Consider the following 23,102-nt stretch of genomic DNA (forward strand, 5'->3'; position numbering starts at 1 on the left):
CAGTCATGCTTAAGATTATAAGACACAGGAAAAAATTGAAAACAGATGACTGGAAAACACCACTATGCTAAGCAAATAACTGAAAAAGTATAAATCCTTGAATAATCTCTTGACCTTCAAAAATAGACTTTAAAATATTTTTAATTAATCCTGCCCCAAACTAACTTTGGATTGACTTGAAATCAAAAAGTACATGTTTTGTGACTACATTTAATAATCAGCTGCCTCAAATACTTGCACAAAATATATGTTTCAGGTCCCCACCACATGTCACACACACCTCTACTCTCTGGGTCCCAAATCTTCTGTAACGCCAGGGTCCAACCACAATATGGCGCTTACCTGTTTCCCATCTAAAGTGTACAAGCGTTTCACCACGCCAGAGTCCAGCTTGATGGCATCGGTTATATCAGTGAGGACCTGCTCGAAGGAATGAGCCGTTTTCTTGTTCAGTAGAATCCTGACAGCTTTCCGTGGCTTCACTCCACTTCTGATGATGGTGACCAGCTTGGGCCGAATGAAATCCTTATTCTCCCGCACTTCTGCAGTGCTCCCCTTGGCAGTGGCCAGTGAAGACACAGCCCGGGAAGCCGAAGTGGTCTTGACATTCACCGACCAGTTGGGATTCACGTTCTTGGTGTACTCCAGCTTTTTGAAGGGCTCAATTGAGCCACAGACATAACTCTCTCCTAAGGAAGATGGAAATATATTTAAATGTACACTAAAGTAAACTCATTTCTTTTTCCCTAGTTTTTCATTTTTCTATTTTTATTTAAAGGCAAGAACAAGCTGTGCCTATTCCATTAAAGGAAATCTTTTCTTGCCTTTAAGTTTTTATTTAAAATTGCTCTTTAACAGAGAATCTTTTAATGAAAATACTCAGGCTGTTAAGACGTGGAAAATACACAAAAGAAAGTAATAAATGTAGCAAGAGACGGCAAATTACAAATGTACCAAGAGATGACAAATTATAAAATGATACTAAATTCATATTTATAAAGTTAGGTCAAAGCATTTTGAACTTAATGATTTTATAATGGCTTTTTTGTGTTAATAAGTTTTTGTAACTAGAAATATGGAAAACTTCATAAAAGGACTGCGTAGAAGGCAGGTAAAGTGACCTAGGCCAAATCAAACACAACCCCCTTACTTTTATTTAAGTCCTTGCCCTATTTTTCTTTTTTTCTTTTTTTTTGTACCAGCAATTGAACTCAGGACATTGCGCCTACAAGGCAGGCAGTGGCACCACTGAGCGAAATCCCTGGCCCCCGTGCCCTATTTTTAAATTAATGGTGTAAGGCCACAGAATTACAAATATTTTAAAACCTGAACTACTATTTCAAAAATAAAAAAGGACAAGTACATATGTTACAAACATTTATTTTGCAAATATTTTTAAAATATTTCACTTTGGGGGGCAAGATTTTGGGGTTTTTTTGTGGTATTTTTCCCATTAAGTTTATTGGTACATTTTCAGTATAAAATACACTTACATTCATCATTGGGATCTTGTACCATTACATGAGTATCTTGGTTCTTATTTTGTTCCCCTTCCCTTGCCCTCCCTTCACCCCCTCCACCCTTCCCTATTTGCAAAGACTTTGTTTCCATTTTTTTCCTTCTCTCATATATTTTCTTTTCCCTTTTTTCCTTTCCCCTACCCCTCCCACTTCCCCTGCTCTTTTAGACTTTTTCTTCTTATTACACAATATCAATTATACATTTTTTAAATTACAATATCAAGATCTAGGAGACATTATCACAGATTTTACAGAATTTAAAAGGATATAGAAAGCATATTACAAAAATCTTTTTTGAAATAAATTTGACAACTTCTAAGAAGAACCTTGGAAGACGAATTAATGAAACTAACTCTGGACGAAATATAACATTTGAATAGCACCTATTAAAGAAAGTATATTCTTAGCTTGAAAACCTACCTATATGACAACAGCAGACTCATATACATTTTAACTGATAAATTATATCAAACAATTAAAGCAGAAAAAAGAAGGAACATTTCTCCCTTCATTTTAGGAACTCAACATTGTGCTAATCCTAAAACTGGATAAAGATAATAGAAGAAAAAAGTATGAACATAGATAGAAATTTGTTTAACAACAAGCTATTAGAAGTCAGATCTGGCAGTATGTAGAAAGTGGTTTTGTTATAGGGATGGCAGTGTTGGTTCAGCATTGGAAGATCCACCACCAAAAGTCATCTTTTTAACAGAGGAAAGGAAAAAGCCATATGATCCTGTCACTAGTTGGATAAAAAGTATTGGACTAAATTCCACAGCTGTTCATGGTAAAAGCTATCAGGAGACTAGAAGTGGAACAGAAACTTCTCAACAGATTAAAGACATGTACTCCATACTTCCAGGGAGAATGCCTTACATGAATGGAGAAGATAAAATGCTTTTTCCTTAAGGTGGGGAACAAGGGCAGATATGCTTACTCTTTATCTGTCCATTAAACTTTGAAACCTAGTCCCCACCAAAATAGTCTAGCAATAAAATGACACAGTTAGAATAGGATTGGCGAGGTAGAAGCAAAACTTTGTATGTAGATGAAATGATCATCTACAGAGAAAATACTAAGAAATCTCTAGGAGCCCCTAGAACTTGTACTTGAATTTAGCAGGATTAGAAAACACAAGGTATATATAAAAATTCAGGTCTGTGTATACTTGCTATAAATGAAGAATTGGATATTGAAATTTAAAAGTTATGTAGAAGTACAAAGGACTTAGAAAAGTTAAAAAAAAAAAGAACAGTGTTGGAAGACGTTTAGGACCTAATTTTAAGACTTCTTCTAAAGCAACAGTAATCAAGGCAGTGTTGGTGTAAGGAAAGACATATAGATCAAAAGAATAACACAGAGAATCTAGAAATAGAACCACACATATATGGTCCACTGAGTTTTGAAAGATTATTTAACATTAGCATTTTATAGAATATAAACTCGATTCAAGAGCCGAGGAAGAGATAGTATTTTCAGCGAACAGCACTAGAACACCTGGTATCTGTATATAAAACATTAACCTCAACCCTTTATTTCCATACATGAAAATAACTTGAAGGGATCTGTGAACCTAAATATGAAAGCCTAAAAGTATAAAATTTTAAGAAGAAATTATAAGGGAAAATGTTATGAATTCACGGTAAACAAGAACTACCTAGTATACAAAAAACATGATGTATAAAAGAAAAAAATTGATAAATGAGATTCCATCAAAATTTAGAACTTTAAATGACATCATTAAAATCAAAAGTAGTCCATAAACAGACCATATTTACAAAGCATATAACCTATGACCAGAATATATAAAGAATTCTTAGAGCTCATTAATAGACAACCCAATTAAAAAGTAGACATTAAGAAGATGATAAACAGCCAGTACAGCACAAGGAAAGGTGTGCAACTCTAGAATCAGAAAAATACTAATCAGTACAATAACAAGATTGAATTATACACTCATTAGGGAGATGAAGTTAAAAGTTTTAAAAGCCTTGTCATGACTTTTTCTTTTTGTTGGATTCTCCCCCTTTGCATTTAATTTGTCACGCTGGGGGCCAAAATTTACCTCAGTGGTTCCGGCGCCGCCTGCCTCAAAAACTCAAGGTCCCGAGTTCAATCCCTAGTACCAAAAAAAAAAAAGAATTTCTTCTCACCCTTCTTGGCTAAGAGCAAGTGTAAAAATATTTCACTTTAATGTATATATGTATACCCTATGTCTCATTGGAAGTTGTACAAATAGTACAATTTTAACCTATCTCCTTCCTATTCACCCGGCACATCAAGACTTTTCCCAACTGTTTTTCTCAGGATTTAAGTATATATCATATATATATATATATATATATATATATATGTGCTAAAAGTGTTGCTTTTGAAGGCTTATCGGAAGGATTTAATGAATGTGACAGTGAAAAAGTGAGAACTGGAAATCTGGCCTCAAGACATGGCCTGTCTAAGCACATGAACTGGAACAAACCCCCTTGATTTCTAGGTGGTGATACATTCACCTGTCAAATGAAACCTCAATGGGTTTTTCATGAAAGTCAAATTATTCAGTATGGGACTAAAGGTACGACTCATTGGTAGAGCACTTGCCAACTGTGTGTGAGACCCTGAACTCAATCCCTAGCACTGCAAGAAAAAATTAAACAGTAGAAATCAAAGTGATCTCAAATGCATAATTGCTGTACAAGTGAAAATAACTTGAGATGGTATTACCCTAACCATGCAGTAAGCCTGAAAGGAAAATTAAAAACAAAATTACTGGAAGCCAGTAAGCAGGTCTTATGCTACAAGGTGTTGTTTTTAAACACAGTTAGCAGATATCACACCGGGTCCATCTCAATGAGAATGCACCCCCCAAAAGGCACACAGCCCACAGTTTATCTGGACAAGCCATCTTTTGTCAGAGTTTTGGGTTAACTGAAGGTATGTGGTTGTAGAATTATTTTAAGTGTGTTTACTAAGCTAACAACTATACCCAAAACAAAAGAACTGCATAGAGTGGTTGCATTTCAACAACAACAAAAAAAACTTTTAATTTCAGAAAAAAATTGAATTAGAAAAGCGAGTCTAAAGAATATAAGAATATTGAATGGTTTTGTCATCACAAAAATAAAACATGTCATCATAAAAATAAAACATTTTTTATATCTGAAAGCATACTGAAATTTTCTTAAAAGCATGGTGAAGTCCACCAAGACACTTTGAGAAGGTAACCCATAGGTTAGGTTCAAGCAACAACAAGCAGAAAAATGTACATTTAATCTGTGATGTAATTATGAGGCTCTCTTGCTTTGATTATCACATTAAAGGACTCAACTTTGATTCCCAGAGAAGGATATGAGTCTCCAATAAAGGATTATGTGCTAAGAAGAAAGTGGTAGCTAAAGAGAGAAGGAGGAGTTGTCACCAAACAAGATTACAAAATCCAACATCTCACCCCACACAGTGCTGTCATTTAGAAATCTACTGCACTCTTTAGGACTTCAGGAAAAACAAACATGGGTTTCCTTATTAAATCTATTTGGCTCCATGTGTTGATTAGTTATAATATAATCATAATTCTGAACTCTCCACAACTTAAGATGTGGTCCTTTCCTTAATTAAAATTGATTATATTTTCTGATTTTAGCAATAATAGATTTCAATCATAGTCATCACTCAGTATCTATAGGAACTGGTTGTAGGGCCTTTATGGACACCAAAATCCTGGGATGATCAAATGCTGTACATAAAGTGATGTAATATTTGTACAGAACCTATGCAGATTCTTCCACATATTTTAAGTAATCTCCAGATTACTTATATTAGCTAGTATAAGCTAAATGCTAAATAAATATTTGTTATACTGGATTGTTTATGGAATAATAACAAGAAAAAGTCTGTATTTGTTCAGTAAAATTTAAAAAGTATGTATTTTTGATTGATGATTGGTTAAATCTATGTGAATCCATGGATATGGAGGGCTGGATGTAATGTGCTAATATCATCAATAGCTATAAATTTACAAATGTGATTGTTCTAAATGAAAAAAAAAGCAGCCTTGGTTTGGTCAAATAACTCTGTATATCAAGTCTTTAGTCTCTTGCTTAGTGGAACTGAGATTTAAAAGATAAATTATAATCTTGATTTAGAGATTCATTTATGGACTGCATTCAAGTCATGACATGAGGTAACTGTATTAAGGCCATTCAAAATAACAACATAAAGTAAGACATAATTATGATAATATAGTTCCTCATACACGCTAAGACACTCTGAAGTCTGTGGTATAACTTCTACTGCAACAATGAAATAAAAGTGAATTAATTCTTTTCAGCTGCACACGGGTCATTCTCCAAAATAGATCACATGCTAGCTCATAGGACATATCTAAGTAAATGTAAAAGAATCGAAGTTATCCCCTGTATATTATCAGACCATAGTGCAATACAATTAGAGATCAATAACATAAGAAACCGCAAAACACCCACAAACACATGGAAATTGAACAACACCCTCCTGAACAACCAATGGGTCACAGAGGAAATTAAAGAAGAAATTAGACAGTTTCTACAAGTAAATGAAAATGCCAGTGCAACATACAGGAATCTGTGGGACACAATGAAAGCAGTTCTACGTGGTAAATTCATAGCAGTGAATGCCCATATTAGGACAACAGAGAGAACTCAGTTAAATAACTTAATGCAGAACCTCAAGCTCCTAGAAAAAGAAGAGCATAACAAACCCAACGCTTGTGCAAGAAAGGAAATGAGAAAGATCCGAGCAGAAATCAATGCAATGGAGACTAAGAGAATGATACAAAAACATCAATGAATCAAAGAGTTGGTTTTTTGAAAGAATAAATAAAATTGATAAACCTTTAGCCAACCTTATCAAAAAAAGGAAAGAAAAGGCTCAAATACATGCAATTAAGAATGAAAAAAGTGAAGCCATAACAAATCCAGCAGAAATCCAGAGAATCATCAATACCTACTTTGAGAACCTGTACTCTAATAAAATGGAAAACACAGAAGAAATGGACAGATTCCTAGATACATACAAAGTGCCAAAATTAAATGAAGAAGATATAAAAATTCTAAACACCCCAAATACAATGAGTGAAATTGAAAATTTAATTAGAAACTTACCAACAAAAAAAAGCCCAGGTCCTGATGGCTTCACTGTTGAATTCTACAAGATATTTAAAGAAGAACTATTGCCACTACTATTTAAACTCATCAAGGAAATTGAAAGGGAAGCAATACTTCCAAATTCATTCCTAGAAGCAAGTGTTACTTTGATTCCAAAACCAGGGAAAGACCCAACCCAAAAAGAGAACTACAGACCAATCTCCCTAATGAACATAGATGAAAAAATCCTCAACAAGATACTGGCAAATGGAATACAGAGTGTCATCAAGAACATCATACACCCTGACCAAGTCGGATTTATCCCAGGGATGCAAGGATGGTTCAACATTCATAAATCAATAAATGTAATACACTATATTAACAGAGTCAAGGACAAAAACCACATGATCATCTCAATAGATGCAGAAAAAGCATTTGATGAAATCTAACACCTATTCATGATAAAAACGCTACAGAAAATTGGAATAGGAAGTCTTTATCTCAACCTGATTAAGGCTATCTATGAAAAACCAACAGCTAAATCATACTAAATGGTCAAAAACTGAAAACTTTCACACTAAAATCAGGAACAAGACAAGGATGATCACTATCACCACTCCTGTTCAATATTGTTCTGGAAACATTAGCCATAGCAATTAGAAAAGAGAAAGAAATAAAAGGAATAAAGATAGGAAAGGAAGAAATGAAACTGTCATTATTTGCTGATGATATGATACTTTACATAGAAGGCCCAAAAAACTCAGTCAAAAGTCTTCTAGACCTAATTGACAGATTCAGTAGAGTAGCTGGATACCAGGTTAACACTCAAAAAACAATAGCCTTTTAATATGCAAATAGCAGACCCACTGAGAGAGAAATTCGGGAAACAATTCCTCTTACAATAGCATCCAAAAAAATGAAATATCTAGGAATCAACCTAACAAATGAAGCAAAAGACCTCTACCCTGAAAACTACAGCACTCTGAAGAAGGAGATTGAAGTGGATATAAGAAAATGGAAAGATATCCCTTGTTCCTGGGTAGGAAGAACCAATATAGTGAAAATGGCCATACTTCCAAAACTACTATATAGATTCAGTGTAATGTCAATTGAAATTCCAACAATATACTTCAGAGAACTAGAGAAAACAATCCAAAAATTTATTTGGAAACAGAAGAAACCTAGAATAGCAAAAGCAATTCTACACAACAGAGACATGGATGGGGGCATCAAAATCCCCAACTTGAAACTATACTACAAAGCTACTGTGATAAAAACAGCATGGTACTGGCAAAGAAACAGACCCAAAGATCAGTGGAATAGATTAGAAGATGCAGAAACAACTCCAGACATATTCAGTCACCTCATCTTTGACAAAGGAGCCAACCACCCTCATTGGAGGAAAGATAGCTTATTTAATAAATGGTGTTGGAAAAACTGGATTTCAACCTGTCAGAAATTAAAACTAGACCCATACCTATCACCATGCACTAAACTAAGATCGAAGTGGATTAAAGATCTAAATATTAAGTCAGAAACACTAAACTTGCTGGAAGATAAGTAGAACTCTTGATGACATTGGCATAGGAAAAGACTTTATGAACAAATCTTCAGTAGCACGGGAGCTAGCACAAAGAATCAACAACTGGGATCTCATTGTATTAAAAAGCTTCTGCACTGCAAGAGAAACGACCAACAGAGCTAAGAGACAACCTACAATGTGGGAAGAAATATTTAGCAGCTGTAACTCAGACAAAGGTCTACTATCAAGAATATATAAAGAACTGAAAAAAATCAGACCTTCCAAATTCAAAGACCCAATTCAAAAATGGGCAACCAAAATGAACAGATATTTCTCAGACAAAAAAGTAAAACCAGCAAGTAAATATATGAAAAAATGTTCAACATCACTGGTCATTCGAGAGATGCAGATGAAAACAACACTGAGATTCCACCTCACCCCACAAAGAATGGCTGCTATCAAGAAATCAACCAATAACAAATGCTGGCGGGGGTGTGGAGAGAAAGGAACCCTTCTCCATTGTTGGTGGGAATGTAGATTGGTGCAACCACTGTGGAAATCAGTATGGCAATACCTCAAAGAACTAGGACTACAGGTCCCATTTGACCCAGCTATGCCTCTGCTGGGAATCTTCCCAAAAGAATTAAAAGAATCATACCACAGCAATATATGTGCACCTATGTTTATAGAGGCACAATTTGTAATAGCTAAAGCTTGGAAACAGCCCAAATGCCCATCGATTGGAAACTGGATAAAGAAGATGTGTTTTTTTTATAAAATGGAGTACTACTCAGCCATAAAGAATGAGAAACTAGAGACATTTATAGCTAAATGGATGCATATTGAGGCCATACTCTTAAGTGAAATAAATAGGACATACATGTGTAAATACCGAATAGTTTCTCTAGTGTGAGAAATTGAAAGTGTAAATAAGGATGATAATGATTAAAATGAATAATTGATAATTTGAAATAAGAAAAGGTCCAAGGGTTTGGGGATGGTGGAGGGGAAAGGGGAAAGGGAAGAAGGGAAAGAAAAAAATTATGAGAAAAAAAAATGGAATCAAACTCTGTGTAGATGGGGAAGGGTGGAGGGGGTGAAGGGTGCACAGGTAATGGGAGAAAAAATAAAAACTAAGATGCATCATGTTCCGGTACAAACACCCAATGATAAATGTAAATGTATTTTATACCTAAAATGTACCAACAATACATATATTTAAAAAAAAAAAGAAATAAAAGTGAATTTACCTAAAAAATGGGAAGGTATATTTGATCAAAATAGCCCAACATTTGCTTTAAAAGATTTCTCTTACTTTCTTTGGGGGAAATTAAACAAGGACTGAGAAATTGAAAAGATCTTTGATGGTTTAAGAAAATGGTATAAAAATCTACCTGAACGTGATTTTAGAAATTATAAAATATAATGATTTATTGGTTGGGTATCATATTGTCAGTTTTGTTTTAGTTTGTCCGTGCCAAAAAATTTTATGGTAAGACTGATAGCCTGCTTGAAATTTAATATTCTAAGTGTCCAAGACACTCCAACAATTGGGGTGCACAAATCAAAGATGCAGCATTTGCATAAATTGCTATAGCATTTACAAATGCCCAAAACTAATGTTTGCTTTTAAGCAAAGAGAGAGATAAAGAAAATGACAGTGTGAAATGGTAAGGAAAGGCAGGATGGTGGCAGAGACCTATAGTCTCAACACTCAGCTCAGGCAAGTTCACTACTTAAAACTCTGTCTCAAAAAAGGAGGAGGGAGAAAGGGAAAAAGGAAATGGGAGAGGAGAAGGAGAAGAATGAAGAGGAGGAAGGGGGAGAGAAGGGAAATAAACCATAAAATAAATTATGTTTGGATCCAACCCAATACCTTCTAAATAGAGTTGCATCTTTCCTGAAAGATTTAAATATTTTCAGGAAGTTTGAGAATGAAATAATTTCTGCAAGCATATTTTAAAATACTGTAGAGGTCATAGTGTATGTTTGTTTGTTTGTTGAGATGATCTCAATATGCTGGCCCTGAATTCCTGGAATTAAGTGATCCTCTTGCTTCACTTCTCAGGGAAAAGCTGGACAACAAGCAAGTACCAGCAGCTGCAAGGCTTTGTTTTTGTTTTCAAAAAGTCACCTATGAAATTTAAAATTATCACATTTGCCATTATTCTTCTAAGTATGAGAATATATTTTCTCTAGTGTAGTTTATTACAAAAACTGCAAAGTTAATTCTACTTTGCCATTAGTTCTTATTTTGAAACTAGAATACCTCTGCTTAAAATAAGTTGTTTAGGCACCATTGAAAACTTGTAACGCAGCACTAGTTCCCTGGTTGAATGAGCCTGGGGCACATCAGGTCCTGAAGTATTTTCCTCCAAAACTCCACTTTGAGGGAATTTAGACGTTTGCCTTCATTCTCCATATTGCTGGAAATGTTTCATCAGCCAACACTTATATACATTTTAGTTCTGATATTACTTTGGTCTGAAAATGAACTAATCTTCCTCCTTCACATATTAAAGCCAGTGTTTACTACCTCTCAAGTTCTTTTGAGAGCAAAATGTGACATTCAGAGTATTTTAAATGAGGAATATCTATAATATATATAATTTTCCTAGAATGTAAACTTATTAAAAATACTGGCAATTGAATTTCACTATTGTGAATTATGGCAAAATCTAAAACTTAAATATATTTTGAAACTAAACTGACTGACTTTAATAACATGAAAACAAAATAGTATAAAGTGCCCTCCGGACATTACATTTTATGAGCCAACTCAGATATGCACAGCAATATTTCATAATTTACTGGAAAGCATCAGTTTAAGGAGATGGATTTCATGGTGCTATTAAAGGCAAGAAAAAAAAGATTCCCCAAAGGCACTTATGAATTGTTCTTCCACAGCATTCTTACAGACTGTAATAGAATATAAAATGTTACAGATAAATAAATGTGAATGCTATGCCAGACCAGTGCGAAAATGTCAACTTCTCAAATCTGAAGCAACAGGAAAAAAATAAAGAAAAAAAATGACATATATAATTTTTTGAATTGAAAACAATATTCTTGAAAAGTAGAGAAACTAAAGTGAAAAAGGAAAAAGACAGATTGAGGACCTACAATACAAAATGGATTAATACAATGTGCAGAGCTTGTTATAATTTACAAAAATCCAAAGCGCTACAATATATGGCAAAGAATAAAACCAAAATAAAAATAAATAGAATACATCACCAGGGGCATTAAATTGCTAAGAATCTTTTTGAGGGCGGCAGCGGCGGGCTGCGCGGGTTGCCGGGTTGCCCTCTGCAGCCGCGTCTGGGCCATCCCCTCCCTGTCTGGGGCGTTGTACGCCTCCTTCCGGGACGAAGCCGCCGCAGTAGCCGGCAGCCCCAGCCGCGTCCCGCTCAGCGCCCGGAGGACTTGCTGGGGAGAGAGCGAGCCAGAGGGGCACGCTGGCACATCTGTTTGCCGGGGGATGTGGTGGCACAGTGGGAGCTACTCTGACATGTCCACGGGAAGTTGTAAGAACACAGAACACGGCTGCAGTCGTCCTCTGTGACACTTTATACCTCTGAAGTTCAGCTGAACACCATGGCTGGAGCCAGTGTTAACCGAGTAGTGTCTCCTGGACCCCTCCACTGCCTAAAAGTAATCTTGGAAAAAGAAGGGCCTCGTTCCTTGTTTAGAGGATTAGGCCCCAATATAGCGGGGATGGCCCCTTCCAGAGCCATATACTTTGCTGCTTACTCCAACTGCAAGGAAAAATTGAATGGTGTATTTGATCCTGAGTCTCCCCAGGTTCACATGATTTCGGCTGCAGTGGCAGGCATTTACTGTACATTTCTCCTGAGAAAAGAGTGAGATCGTGTCATCTCATGTTCCCCATCCGCAGGTCACTTCCTGTAGAAATATGGACTAACTTAAATCTCGAAGCTGAAAAGTGAAAGATATGCATAAGAATAGAATTGTACTGCTCCAGAGATCTTAATTCACTACCTGGAATTGAGCCATCTTAGGTTTCACTGCAATCACTGCAACCAACCCCATTTGGCTTATAAAGACTCGGTTACAGCTTGATGCAAGGAACCGTGGGGAAAAGCAAATGGGTGTTTTTGAATGTATCTGTAAAGTGTATCAGACAGATGGACTTAAAGGATTTTACCGGGACATGTCTGCTTCCTATGCTGGCATATCAGAGACTGTTATCCATTTTGTTATTTATGAAAATATAAAGCAAATACTACTGGAATGTAAGACTGCTTCTATGATTGAAAATGGGGAAGAGTCTGTAAAAGAAGCATCAGATTTTGTGGGAATGATGCTTGCTGCTGCCACCTCAAAAACTTGTGCCACAACTATAGCATATCCACATGAAGTTGTAAGAACAAGACTACGTGAAGAAGGAACAAAATATAGATCCTTTTTTCAGACACTGTCTTTGGTGGTTCAAGAAGAAAGTTACAGGTCCCTCTACCGTGGTCTAACAACTCATTTGGTGAGACAGATTCCAAACACAGCCCTTATGATGGCCACCTATGAATTAGTGGTCTACCTCCTCAATGGATAGCAGCACAGCCTGCCACACTGCAAGAGGGAAGACCAAAAGATTACAGTGGATCATGGAATATTGGAGTCAGCATGGTGGGCAGAAAGAATAGTAGTTTGGGAACATGTACCATAATATGCCTAAGTGGAAGTTTGGTGAAGATAGCTACACCACATTACTTAGTCTTTCAGTATTGTGGAAAAACCTTAGCCACCTCTAAAGGAAATGCCTTTGGAAGCACTCCTTTGTCGAAATTGCCATTTCTCTACCGTGTCCACCAGATACAGTTGTGATTTATTGATCTATAACATTGAGAGTATAGTGTTTATTCCAAGAGAATTTTTCCAGTCTTCTAAACAAAGCCATCCTTAAATATATACTGTACTGTAGATAACATAAATATCTAACTTCTGACTTTTAATTCCTGTAATACTGTAAGATAACAATAATTGGTAGATACTCAGTATTCCTATTTTATTGAGATGACTTGGCACAATATTTTAATTATTTGGCACCAGTAATCAGTGTTTTTGACAACCAAGGAACTGTAGTCTAAATATCTTGTGTATTAAAATGTTTGAGTTTCTTCAGCTAACAGGTGCTTGATGTTTAGCATAACGTAGACTTCAAATTGTTACCACATAAAACTCACATCATAATACTTTGCAGATTAAAAAATTGACCTATAAAATATTGATTCTTGACCATTAAGAAAAGAATCTTTTTGAAAAGCAACATAGGAAACTGTATTTGGAGCCATGAAAATATTTATATCTCCAAATATAATCTCATTGCTAAAAATTTCTCCTAAGAAAATGACAAAACAGCAAATAATGAAATTGCAACAAATATATACAGCATTAACCATGAAACCTAAAACTTTAAGATAACTTTTTAAATCTTTAATAATAAGCACAAAAACCTGAATTAGCTACTCTGGGGAGTGAAAGAAATCTAATCATTGAGCATGACTTCAAAGAGCTTAAAAAGTAAGACACACATATATATATATATGTGTGTATGTATGTACATATATATATATGTATGTACACATATATATATATGAAAACATTCCAACACAAGGGAGCAAGTGATAATTGCTAAATAAGTGATGTAGACCATCCTAATTCAAAGGATAAAAAATCCCTTCCACTGGGCCAGGGAAGAAGAAAAAATGGAATTCACACTCCTCCTTGGAAGTAAGAATATTATTTCCATGGCAGAAAAGAAAATGTAGAGCATTTCAGATAAAACAGTAATATACATTACTGCACATAAAAAGATATTCTGTGTGACAGTAATACCTTTTCTCTAAAAATGGGCCCATGGGCAAACAAATTAGGTAAGACTAGAGTGGACACTAAGATAGGAATTTTTATTCATAACCAGTCCTGATTTAATCATAAATTATACAGACTGTAGTGTGAAGTAAGGGCTAAAGGTGTGATATGGGGGAAAGAAATCAAGACACCATCTAGAAAGCCTTATTATAATAGACCAAGTGAAAAGATGGATGCTATGGGTAATCTTGATTGGCAACTTGACTGGCTTGAGAGCAGTGAAGCACGCTTTTAGGAATGTCTGGAGTATGTCATAGGGGCATGATGTAGGGGAATATATTTGGTCCCTGACCTATTCTTCTGGGGCTCTTCCCCTGCTCTCTGCTTTTGGCCACCATGCTATGAGTTAAGCAGCGTCCTTTTGGCATACCTATCTACCATGATGTTTGTGGCTTGGAGTCAGCCAACCATGGATTGAAATGTCTGAAACATCTGAAACTGTGAAAATAAACCTTTTCTTCTTTAAGTTGTGAGCATCAGTTATTTTGTCCCAGAGATGGCAACCTGCTGTTATGGCTTGTATCTAGATACACCCTCTAAAGCCTCATGCAGTCATAGATGGGGCTTTATGGAGGTGGGTGGAGCTAGAATACGTGATGCTGGGATCAAGGATGTGATGCTGGGACTGATTCATGGCTTGATGCTAGGGCTAAGGGTGTGAGTGTTAGCCTTTAAGGTGGATAGCCTGGATAAAATATAAGACAGAAAAAGGGCTGCTGTTTTCATTCCTTGTCATTTGTAGCTTGCTGCCTTGCTGTCTTCTGCCTGCCACAAACTGTTTCTCCTTTGCAGTGCCCCTCTGCCATGCCACTCTGCCTTGGAGCCAGCCAAGTATGGACTGAAACCTCTAGAAAATGTGAGCCAAATAATTCTTTCCTCCTTTAACTTTGGGTGTCAGGTATTTTGTCTCAGCAAAGAGAAAAGTAATTAAGACACCTGCCTAATACAATCCAGAACTGAACTTTTCACATCTACTCTAGGGACAGTACTTAGCAGATCAAAATTACTAGGAAAAGTAGGTAGCAGATACAATCAACCAAAATTGGCAACTTATTGGATGTAGAGACCCAAGAGAATATGAGTCTGTGCGTGCACTGAAACTTCTCTTGGTTTACCTCCTATACATCATAGTGGATAAAATAAGAAGGAGAATAGGTTTGGATTAGGTGGTAAGAAAGGATATTAACTTGGTAGTGCACATACTGAATTTGAAGTACTTAGGAGTCACCCAGTTAGGTATTTCCAGCAAGCAGGTAGAAATATCTTTCTGGAACTTAGGAAGAAGATGCATGTGACAGCCATGGCTATAGCTGTAGCTATAGCCCATACCCAACAGGAAAAGTTGAGATCCAGAGCCAGAGTGATTTTTAAAGATCACTGAAGGAAAATAAGAGAAATAAAGTGCTTGGAGTCATAAACACCCAGGGACAGAGAATATGTGACTGGAGTAGATCATTAGCATGCAATGTTCCAGGGACAGCAGAGACTTTAGATAAAGACTCCTAAAAGATCACTGGACTGGCAAGTAGGGGGTCACTTCAGTGAGTAGTGATATCTCATTGCTTCTGTTCATTCATTCTCTTTCCTCTTTCTTCATTCATTCTCTTTCACTGATATTTACTGAGCACTCTCAACTATCCTGTTGGACTGTGAGGCCTCCAATGGTTACCTGACTTTGAGAGCCCTTTATGTAAAATAAACAAGTATATTATAGGGTAATGATCCTAGTAGAGAGGGATGAAGTGTGACTGGAAGCTGAGGAAGTAAAGACAGCAAATGCAGGTATTTCTTATTTTGAAAGTTTTGGATTAGGGAGGTCAGCAAGAACAAGCCAAGAATTGTTTAAGATTGTAGTAAACTGGTTTAGCAACATGCTAAGAGGAATGAGTATGAAAAAGCTATCGGTGGAAGAGGTTATTTGTATTTCTTCCATGTGGCAGATCATGTTTTAGTTCCTGCCATCTAACCTGTAATGCTCACCACAGTTCTATGAGTTATGTACTATCATGCCTCTTATCGTGGGGCACACTAAGTACAATGACCCAGGTAGGTTGCTCAAGATCATATGGCTGGTACAATGGAGCCAAGATTCAAACACAGGTGGTCTGACTCCAGAGTCTACACTCTTAACCATAATGCCAAACACACCCCTAGGAGGGCCCTCATCTTATCTGGGACAGGAGAGATGGGAAACCAGAGTTGACAGGGCATAGAATACTAGTGCAGCTCAGCTGCAGGGCTGAGTGTATCGCTGGGTGATAGGAGATAAAACCAGACAGGAGGAAGGGTCAGGAGTGGAACTGCTGAGAGAAGCACATTAAAGTTTGAGACTCATATTCTGAGTAAAGAGGAGAGCAATTATTAAGCAAAGATGTGATACAAAATCTGTCTGTGGCCAGGATTATAAGCAGGAAATCTGATTTGACAACTATTGTATGTAACACATGTGTCCTCAAAAGGAGCTGATCTAAGAGAAGTTGTAAGAATGGAAAACCAGAGTTAAATACAAATATAGTAATAAAGGAAAAAAATCTAAAATATGTATTTTAGACATAAAAGTCTTATAGTAGCATAAAAATGAGTTTAATAGGACAAGAAGTAGGAGTTACTTAATTTTTTTTTACTCTTTTTCAAGTTTTTCTAAATGCTCAACATAGAAAATTATATTGATCTTTCAGTCAAAAAGAAAGGTTACACTGCTGTTAAACAGTAATAAGGTCATGAAAAAACATAATAATCGTGATGGAGAGGAGAAAACAGGTTGAAGATATGTCCCAGGCAGAAGCAACAGGATTTTGTGATAACTCAGAAAGTAGAGGCAGCCACATTAAAAGAACAGGGAAATTGCCAAGAGAGATAGGTAATCCAGAAGCCATAATAGGAGAGAGATTCTCTAACTGTGGGGGAAAGTGGAGTTACTAATGAGAGGTGAATTGTAAAGCGGACATAGACAATGCCTTTACACTACAGCTCTGAAGTCAGGCAATTTCCAGGGAGGGCTGGGAGTGGTCATGGCATGCATGATAACCAAGGAAGAAGAGAGATTCATTCCTAATATTGCAAATTTGATGAACAAACTTTTTTTTATATCCATAAGATGACATGTCTAGCTGGGCATGGTGGTTCATGCCTGTAATTTTAGCACTCTGGGAGGCTGAGGCAGGAGGATGGCAAGCTTGAGCCCAGCCTAAGAAACTTACCAAGACCAAGTCTCAAAATAAAAAATTTAAAAAGGGGATGTAGATAAGTGTGAAGGCCCTGGGTTTAATCACCAGTAGCGTGCCCACATGCACACACACACAAAGACATAACTGTGTGATCTGTGTGGCTTATCCTAAATAAGGAAATGTTTAGACCTCTCATACCTGCAATCATACAAGATGTCAAAAGAAGGAAAAATCAATTGTCAATCAATCAATCTCAGGTTGTACCTCACATCTTTCTCCTAAGACTTCAAAGGGTACCATCATGTATCTACAACATGCAGTAAAATTCAAGTGGCAGAAAATTGGGGGAGGAAAAATTATGAGAAAAGGAAAAAAAATGGAAACAAAGTCTTTGTAAATAAGGAAAGGTGGAGGGGGTGAAGGGAGGACAGGAAATGGGGAAAAAATAAGAACCAATATACATCATGTAAAGGTACAAGCGTCCAATGATAAATGGAAATGCATTGTATACCTAAAAGGTACCATTAAAGAATTTAAGGAAAAAAAAAGAAAATTGGGGAAAATGAGGTCAAGTCTCAAGATGAATCATTGCAGAAATAGGTCCATAGTTCAACTTTCCTCATTAAGCATCATGATTTAAAAAAAATATTGAGGCCATTTTAAAGGCAAACTAGGAGTGTCACCTTTGCTCCTAAGCATGTGTGCATGCCTGCATGTGCACATATGTGTAAGCATATGTAGGCACATGTACAACTGCATACGCACACTTGAGCATTATATAACTTGGGCTAAGAGAAAGCTCTACCAACATCCTTAAACTACACTTATGCATGATAATCAGTTTCTAATAATAGAACAGTGAAAGTGACCACAGCACTGTTATAAATAAAGAAACTCACATGTCATTATAACTTGAAATTTTTAGTTTGAGATTAAGTGAGAAAGAACAAACTTAAAAAAAAAAATTACAAGCCAAATACACTTGTAACTGCACCCGCTACAAGGATTTAATTTAAACCTCAAACATCATCATATTGAAAGAGGAAACAAAAAGCTAGTAACATGCATTGACGTTTACATAAAATTAGTATGTAAAGTGAGAGACAGGAGCCTAATGATGAATGCAAAGCAATGGTTTGCATTTTAACAGACTAAGCAAAAATGTAATTGACAAAGAAGCAAATCTAAATGAATTTCCAGCTATATAAATACTAAATGCAGCTGCATGCTAATTGTCAGTGTTATAAATTAGAAAATAAAATCTGTTTAAACTGAAAATCCAAAAAATTCAGTACACACTGTACTGAATTTACCATTCATTCTATCAGAAAAGGTTAATTTTTCCAAAAATGTAATATTTAAATATCAGAATATTTGATCTGAAATTAGTTTATATTGATTGGGGAAAATGTATTTGAGGGCAAAAGATTAATCTTTCTGTGAATAGCATCTTTCATTCCTAAATTAATAAAGAATAAAAACATTTGTTTACAAAAAGTAGCTAATACAATCATATTTCATTTAAACACCACTAACAGCAATAGGAATAATTTATAGTTTTAAGTTAACTTTCCACTAAAGTATCTGCCATGCTAGTATATCAAAGAAAAATTCACAGTATTAAAACAAACATTAGAATTATATTTTAAAGGGGTTGAATTCATTGCACATGGAATCTTAGTGGCAATTATGAGTTCCAGCTCTGGCACTAGCTCCCCTGAGTTTAAATCCTAATGTCATCGTGCCTTACTGTGTGACTCTGAGCAGCTCACTGGACTACACTGTTCTCACTTTTCTCATGCCAATACAGTATAAGGATGGCAACAGCACATAACTCTTAGGATTATTGGGGGAAGCACATGTATCCCCCTACTCAAGGGACTCCCACCAATGCCTGGAACATCCTCAGTAACTGAGAAACATTATTGTCTTCAATCAAGGCAGTAATATCTCAGCAGGCATTAGAGTTGGTAAAAGACACGGACAGAAAAGATGGTGGCAAGCATGCCATGATTTTTCTGGTTCCCAGATAAGAGGGAGTACTCTCATCAACCACTTCCTACATTCTTTTTTCCTTGGAAGACAGGAATCAAAGGAATTTCCCTGGCTACTCTTTAGTAAAGATCAGTTCTCAGTAGGAAACTAAAGAACCCCCTCCTTGACAGATGCTGCACAAGTGACTCTAGAAAAAAGTGAAGCGTCAACTCCCCCAAGCTGCCTTAGGATGTGCTTTGAGATATCGCACATTTCCCTACAATACCACACTTCCACTTGGTGACTGGTCATGCACCTGACTTCAGGTATGGTTTTTGTCCAGATCCCTTGGGATAGAATATCATATGTTTTATTTATCCTTATATTTTCCAAGGTCTTGCAAAAGATAGGGGAAAAAATCAAAGCTTATACATTTAGACTTCATTCTCTTTCTTCTTTTTTAATATACTGGAAGTCTCAACCTCTGAATAGAAGGAAAAAGGCCAAATTTACAAGCATCTCGGTGGGGGGATAAGTCATTGAAAAGATGTAAATTCCCCCTAGATAAACACACCAAGCCCAGGCTCCTCCATACCCATTCAAGTCCACTCACACTGTAACAGGACCTGCATTCCTGCCAAGGGACAAAAAGAAGGAAAGAGGGAGAGCCTTGAATCACATTCACATTCTGCCTCCAAAGGAAGATAAGAGGGCTCTGCCAGTGTGCAGTCAGAGAACAGCAACTCCAAACTCTAAGAGGGCTGAAAGTGATGCTTCTTGCTAACTGCACAAAGGGTGGGAGAAAGGGGGATTGTGTGACATCCCTCCAGGACACAGGTAGACAAGAGGGCCTGAGCAGATACTGTGGGAGTAACTCAAGGCGACATCAAATTCTTCCAAAACTGGATCTGGCTTTCCTTTCCCATGTTCCTTTATTCTTTCTACTTCATCAAGTCCTTGGAGACTTTATTCTCAGAAAAACCTGCTCTCCAAAAGGGATCCACAATCTTTCCTTATATCTTAGCTTAATACCAGTTATTTCTCTCCAAATCATTTTAATTTCATTATTATTTCTAAGGCAAAGAGAGGTTTTATGCATTGTTTAAACAAAGTCCATCCTCAGGCAAGCACAATCCAGAATAAGCAATCTCTTCTGCTTGTACAAGATGCCAGGCCTCACCTGTGAATCTAAACAGTTCTATATCACATTCAATAGCTAAAATAGATAATTACTATTACTATTAACATAAATTGGATTTGGCGGGGATTTAGCTCAGTGGTTTGGCCACCTGCTGTGCAAGCGTAAGGACCTGAGTTCAATCCCCGGTACAAAAAAAACCCCCAAAAAACAAAAAAAACCCATAAATTGGATTTAAAGATAATCTGAACAGTTTTATGTCATCAGATCCTCAAATACCATAGAATGACGATAATTCTTTACATTTAAAAGGAAGCATCACTGGATGTGGTGGCACATACCTATAACCCCAGTATTATGGGAGCCTGAGGATCACAAGTTTGAGCCCAGCCTGGCAAATCAGCAAGACCCTGTCTCAAGCCGGGGATTTAGCTCAGCGGTTCCGCCACCTGCCCCACAAGCGCAAGGACCGGAGTGTGAACTGGGGATATAACTCAGAGCCAAGGCCCTTGGTTCAATTCCCAGCACTACCAGGAAAAAAAAAACCCACAGGAAAAATCACAATGAAAAGTTGTTAGAAACTCTCATTTTTGGTTCAGTGGTCACCACTAAGCTACCACATAATCTTGGGCATGGCAGTTGAATTTTCTGGTTTCCAGGCTCCAATGATAAAATTAATGGGTTTGATAGCTATCTAAGGTTCCTCTCAACTCTATAATTTTATGATTCATTAGTCATTTTCAGTTCAAGTACTTTTGGACATCGTAATAGCAAAAGTTCAATTTGCATCTAGAAATGAATGTGAACTATGCAATTGAAGATAAAAAAATGAACTTTTAAGATTAATGTAGCATGGGCGTGAGAAAGAAAATAGAAAATCTTGTAGAATTCGACACTTTGTCCCTTCTGCCCTTTATAATAGACCATCCGATCTAATACTATTAATTTTCTTTTTCTCATTCACACTATAATACAGCAAAATTCAAACAGGTGGAACAATAAGGATGCTAGCCATGAGGCTTGCCGCTGAGACCTCAGAGAACCCGCGGTTTTCTGCACCTCACCTTCCACCAGTTGGTCCAGGCTGGAAATCTTCTTAAGCCCATCAATGGTGTAGATTGTTCTCACTCCCTGGGGTAAATTCACATTATCTGACAGAGTTCGGGTCAAATCAGCCAGCAGGGCCTCAAAAGATCGGAAGCGGTCTGGGGAGATGGCATACACAATCCCTTTGAAGTATCGATCTCCGTTTCGATAGAAGCGAACCTTCTTGGCCTTCTTCTCGGAGCTGAGCGTCTGCAGTGTGCGCGTGCGGTAGAAGCTGCAGTGGGCACTGTGCGTGGGGCTGGGCAGGCCGTTCACCCGCGAACCCCTGCTGTACCTCTGCGCCTTGTCACGCTCATCAAAGTGCTCCAGCTCCATGTCTCTGCCAAAGGACATGACGGGCTGCAAGTGGCACCTGCAGGGACCCAGAGACAAAAGAAACACAGCCCGAGGTTATTTGATCATGGTTTGAAAGGCTCTGCTTGGCAGCAACTGGGTGGAAATATTGCTATAATCGAGATGATCTATTTAATGTGAGTTATCAAATGGGAGAGAAAGAGGAGGACAAGGAGTAAATGGGAGAGGCAGATGCAGGAGGAAACAGCATATTACTCAACCACAGTTTTGTTAGAAACAGCGCCTACAGATTCAGTGCCTACCACCTATTAGGGGGTAGTCACAACACATTCAAACTAGTGTTCCTTTTTACAGATAGAGAAATGGAGGCACAGAAAGATTTCTCCAAGTAATACAGTTGAGAAATGCTTGAGCCAGTAACTCCCTTCCACGTTTGCCTAATTACAAAGTTCACAGCTTCCCACAGGGCAACGTGCTGCTAATCCTGATAGCAGAGAGAAAATAAGCTTTCTTATCATACAGCTAAAGACAAGCAGTATGCCAGGGTAGAATGAGGGCAGGCAGCATTTAACAGCCAGACAGTGAAAGTTTTACATAACATGTGCTCCTTGTGGCCAGATGGAGAGCAAATTAAATCAATCCATAGGTTCTACCAACATAAGGAAGGCTGTCCAAAATATGCATATATTTGATGTTTTAAAAAGTGAATTCACCTTAACTCATTTACTTACATTTAGTGCTTCCATTAGTTGGCTTTAAAAAAGATGACAAAAGAAAGATCAGGAGAAAGAGGAGGAACAAGAGGAGGACAATGAAGAAAATAAAGGAAAAAAATTACTTCTCTGGCTGGCTTTGCCTTCCCTTCCACTTAAGGGTTTCTCTAGCTTTGTGGTTGATGAAATCAAGGCTTCAAGCTGTTGATCCAGATGTGACCACATACTACCTTGAGAAATCTACTTGATCAATCTCTTCAAGCTTCAATTTCTTCAATTACAAATGGAAATGCAAATCACACGTATCTCATCATTAATACTATTAAATAAGTCAAAGCGTGTGAAGCACTCAGGGTAGTTTCTGGCATGCGACAAGTACTAATGTTTTTTATTAATAAACTTTGCTTTCTGTTCCTGAACCTGGCACAAAAAGAATTGATAGGTACAGAATCTTTCCCTTCTGGCAAGGGAGCCGCCTGCAGAATCCTAATCTCTATCAGGACCCACTGAAGGGACACCTGTACCTCCACAGTCCTCATTTCACTTTCCCTGTTCCAAACTTTAATGAGCAGTGTTCAAGGTCTTGTTATCAGCACACTGCCTACGGGATCAGTCACCCTTGCTAAGGGGTTAATTGAAAAAGGTTGCCTGTTGCAGGTGG

The 23,102-nt window shown here is 37.2% G+C and overlaps 1 protein-coding gene and 1 pseudogene across 4 annotated transcripts in view; one reads left to right on the top strand and one right to left on the bottom strand.

Moving 5' to 3' along the window:
• Dclk1 (doublecortin like kinase 1) overlaps positions 1 to 23,102 on the bottom strand; it is a 381,164-nt gene that overhangs the window by 354,247 nt on the left and 3,815 nt on the right. For 3 of the 4 annotated variants that reach the window (XM_087199508.1, XM_087199509.1, XM_087199510.1), the window contains exons 2-4: positions 22,460 to 22,481; positions 21,392 to 21,786; positions 343 to 689 (exon numbers count right to left, since the gene is read on the bottom strand). In XM_087199508.1, the coding sequence (XP_087055634.1) occupies positions 343 to 689; positions 21,392 to 21,786; positions 22,460 to 22,461 (744 nt within the window). In that variant the 5' untranslated portion in view covers positions 22,462 to 22,481. The remainder of the gene's footprint in view (positions 1 to 342; positions 690 to 21,391; positions 21,787 to 22,459; positions 22,482 to 23,102) is intronic. The other variant, XM_004854738.4, reaches the window with a different exon arrangement.
• Positions 1,076 to 12,800, top strand: LOC147821711 (solute carrier family 25 member 36-like; annotated as a pseudogene).

The sequence above is a fragment of the Heterocephalus glaber genome, unplaced genomic scaffold (genome assembly GCF_053883595.1).
Source record: "Heterocephalus glaber isolate CG9 unplaced genomic scaffold, H.glaber_assembly_v1.0 deba00001720, whole genome shotgun sequence".
NCBI lineage: Eukaryota > Metazoa > Chordata > Mammalia > Rodentia > Bathyergidae > Heterocephalus > Heterocephalus glaber.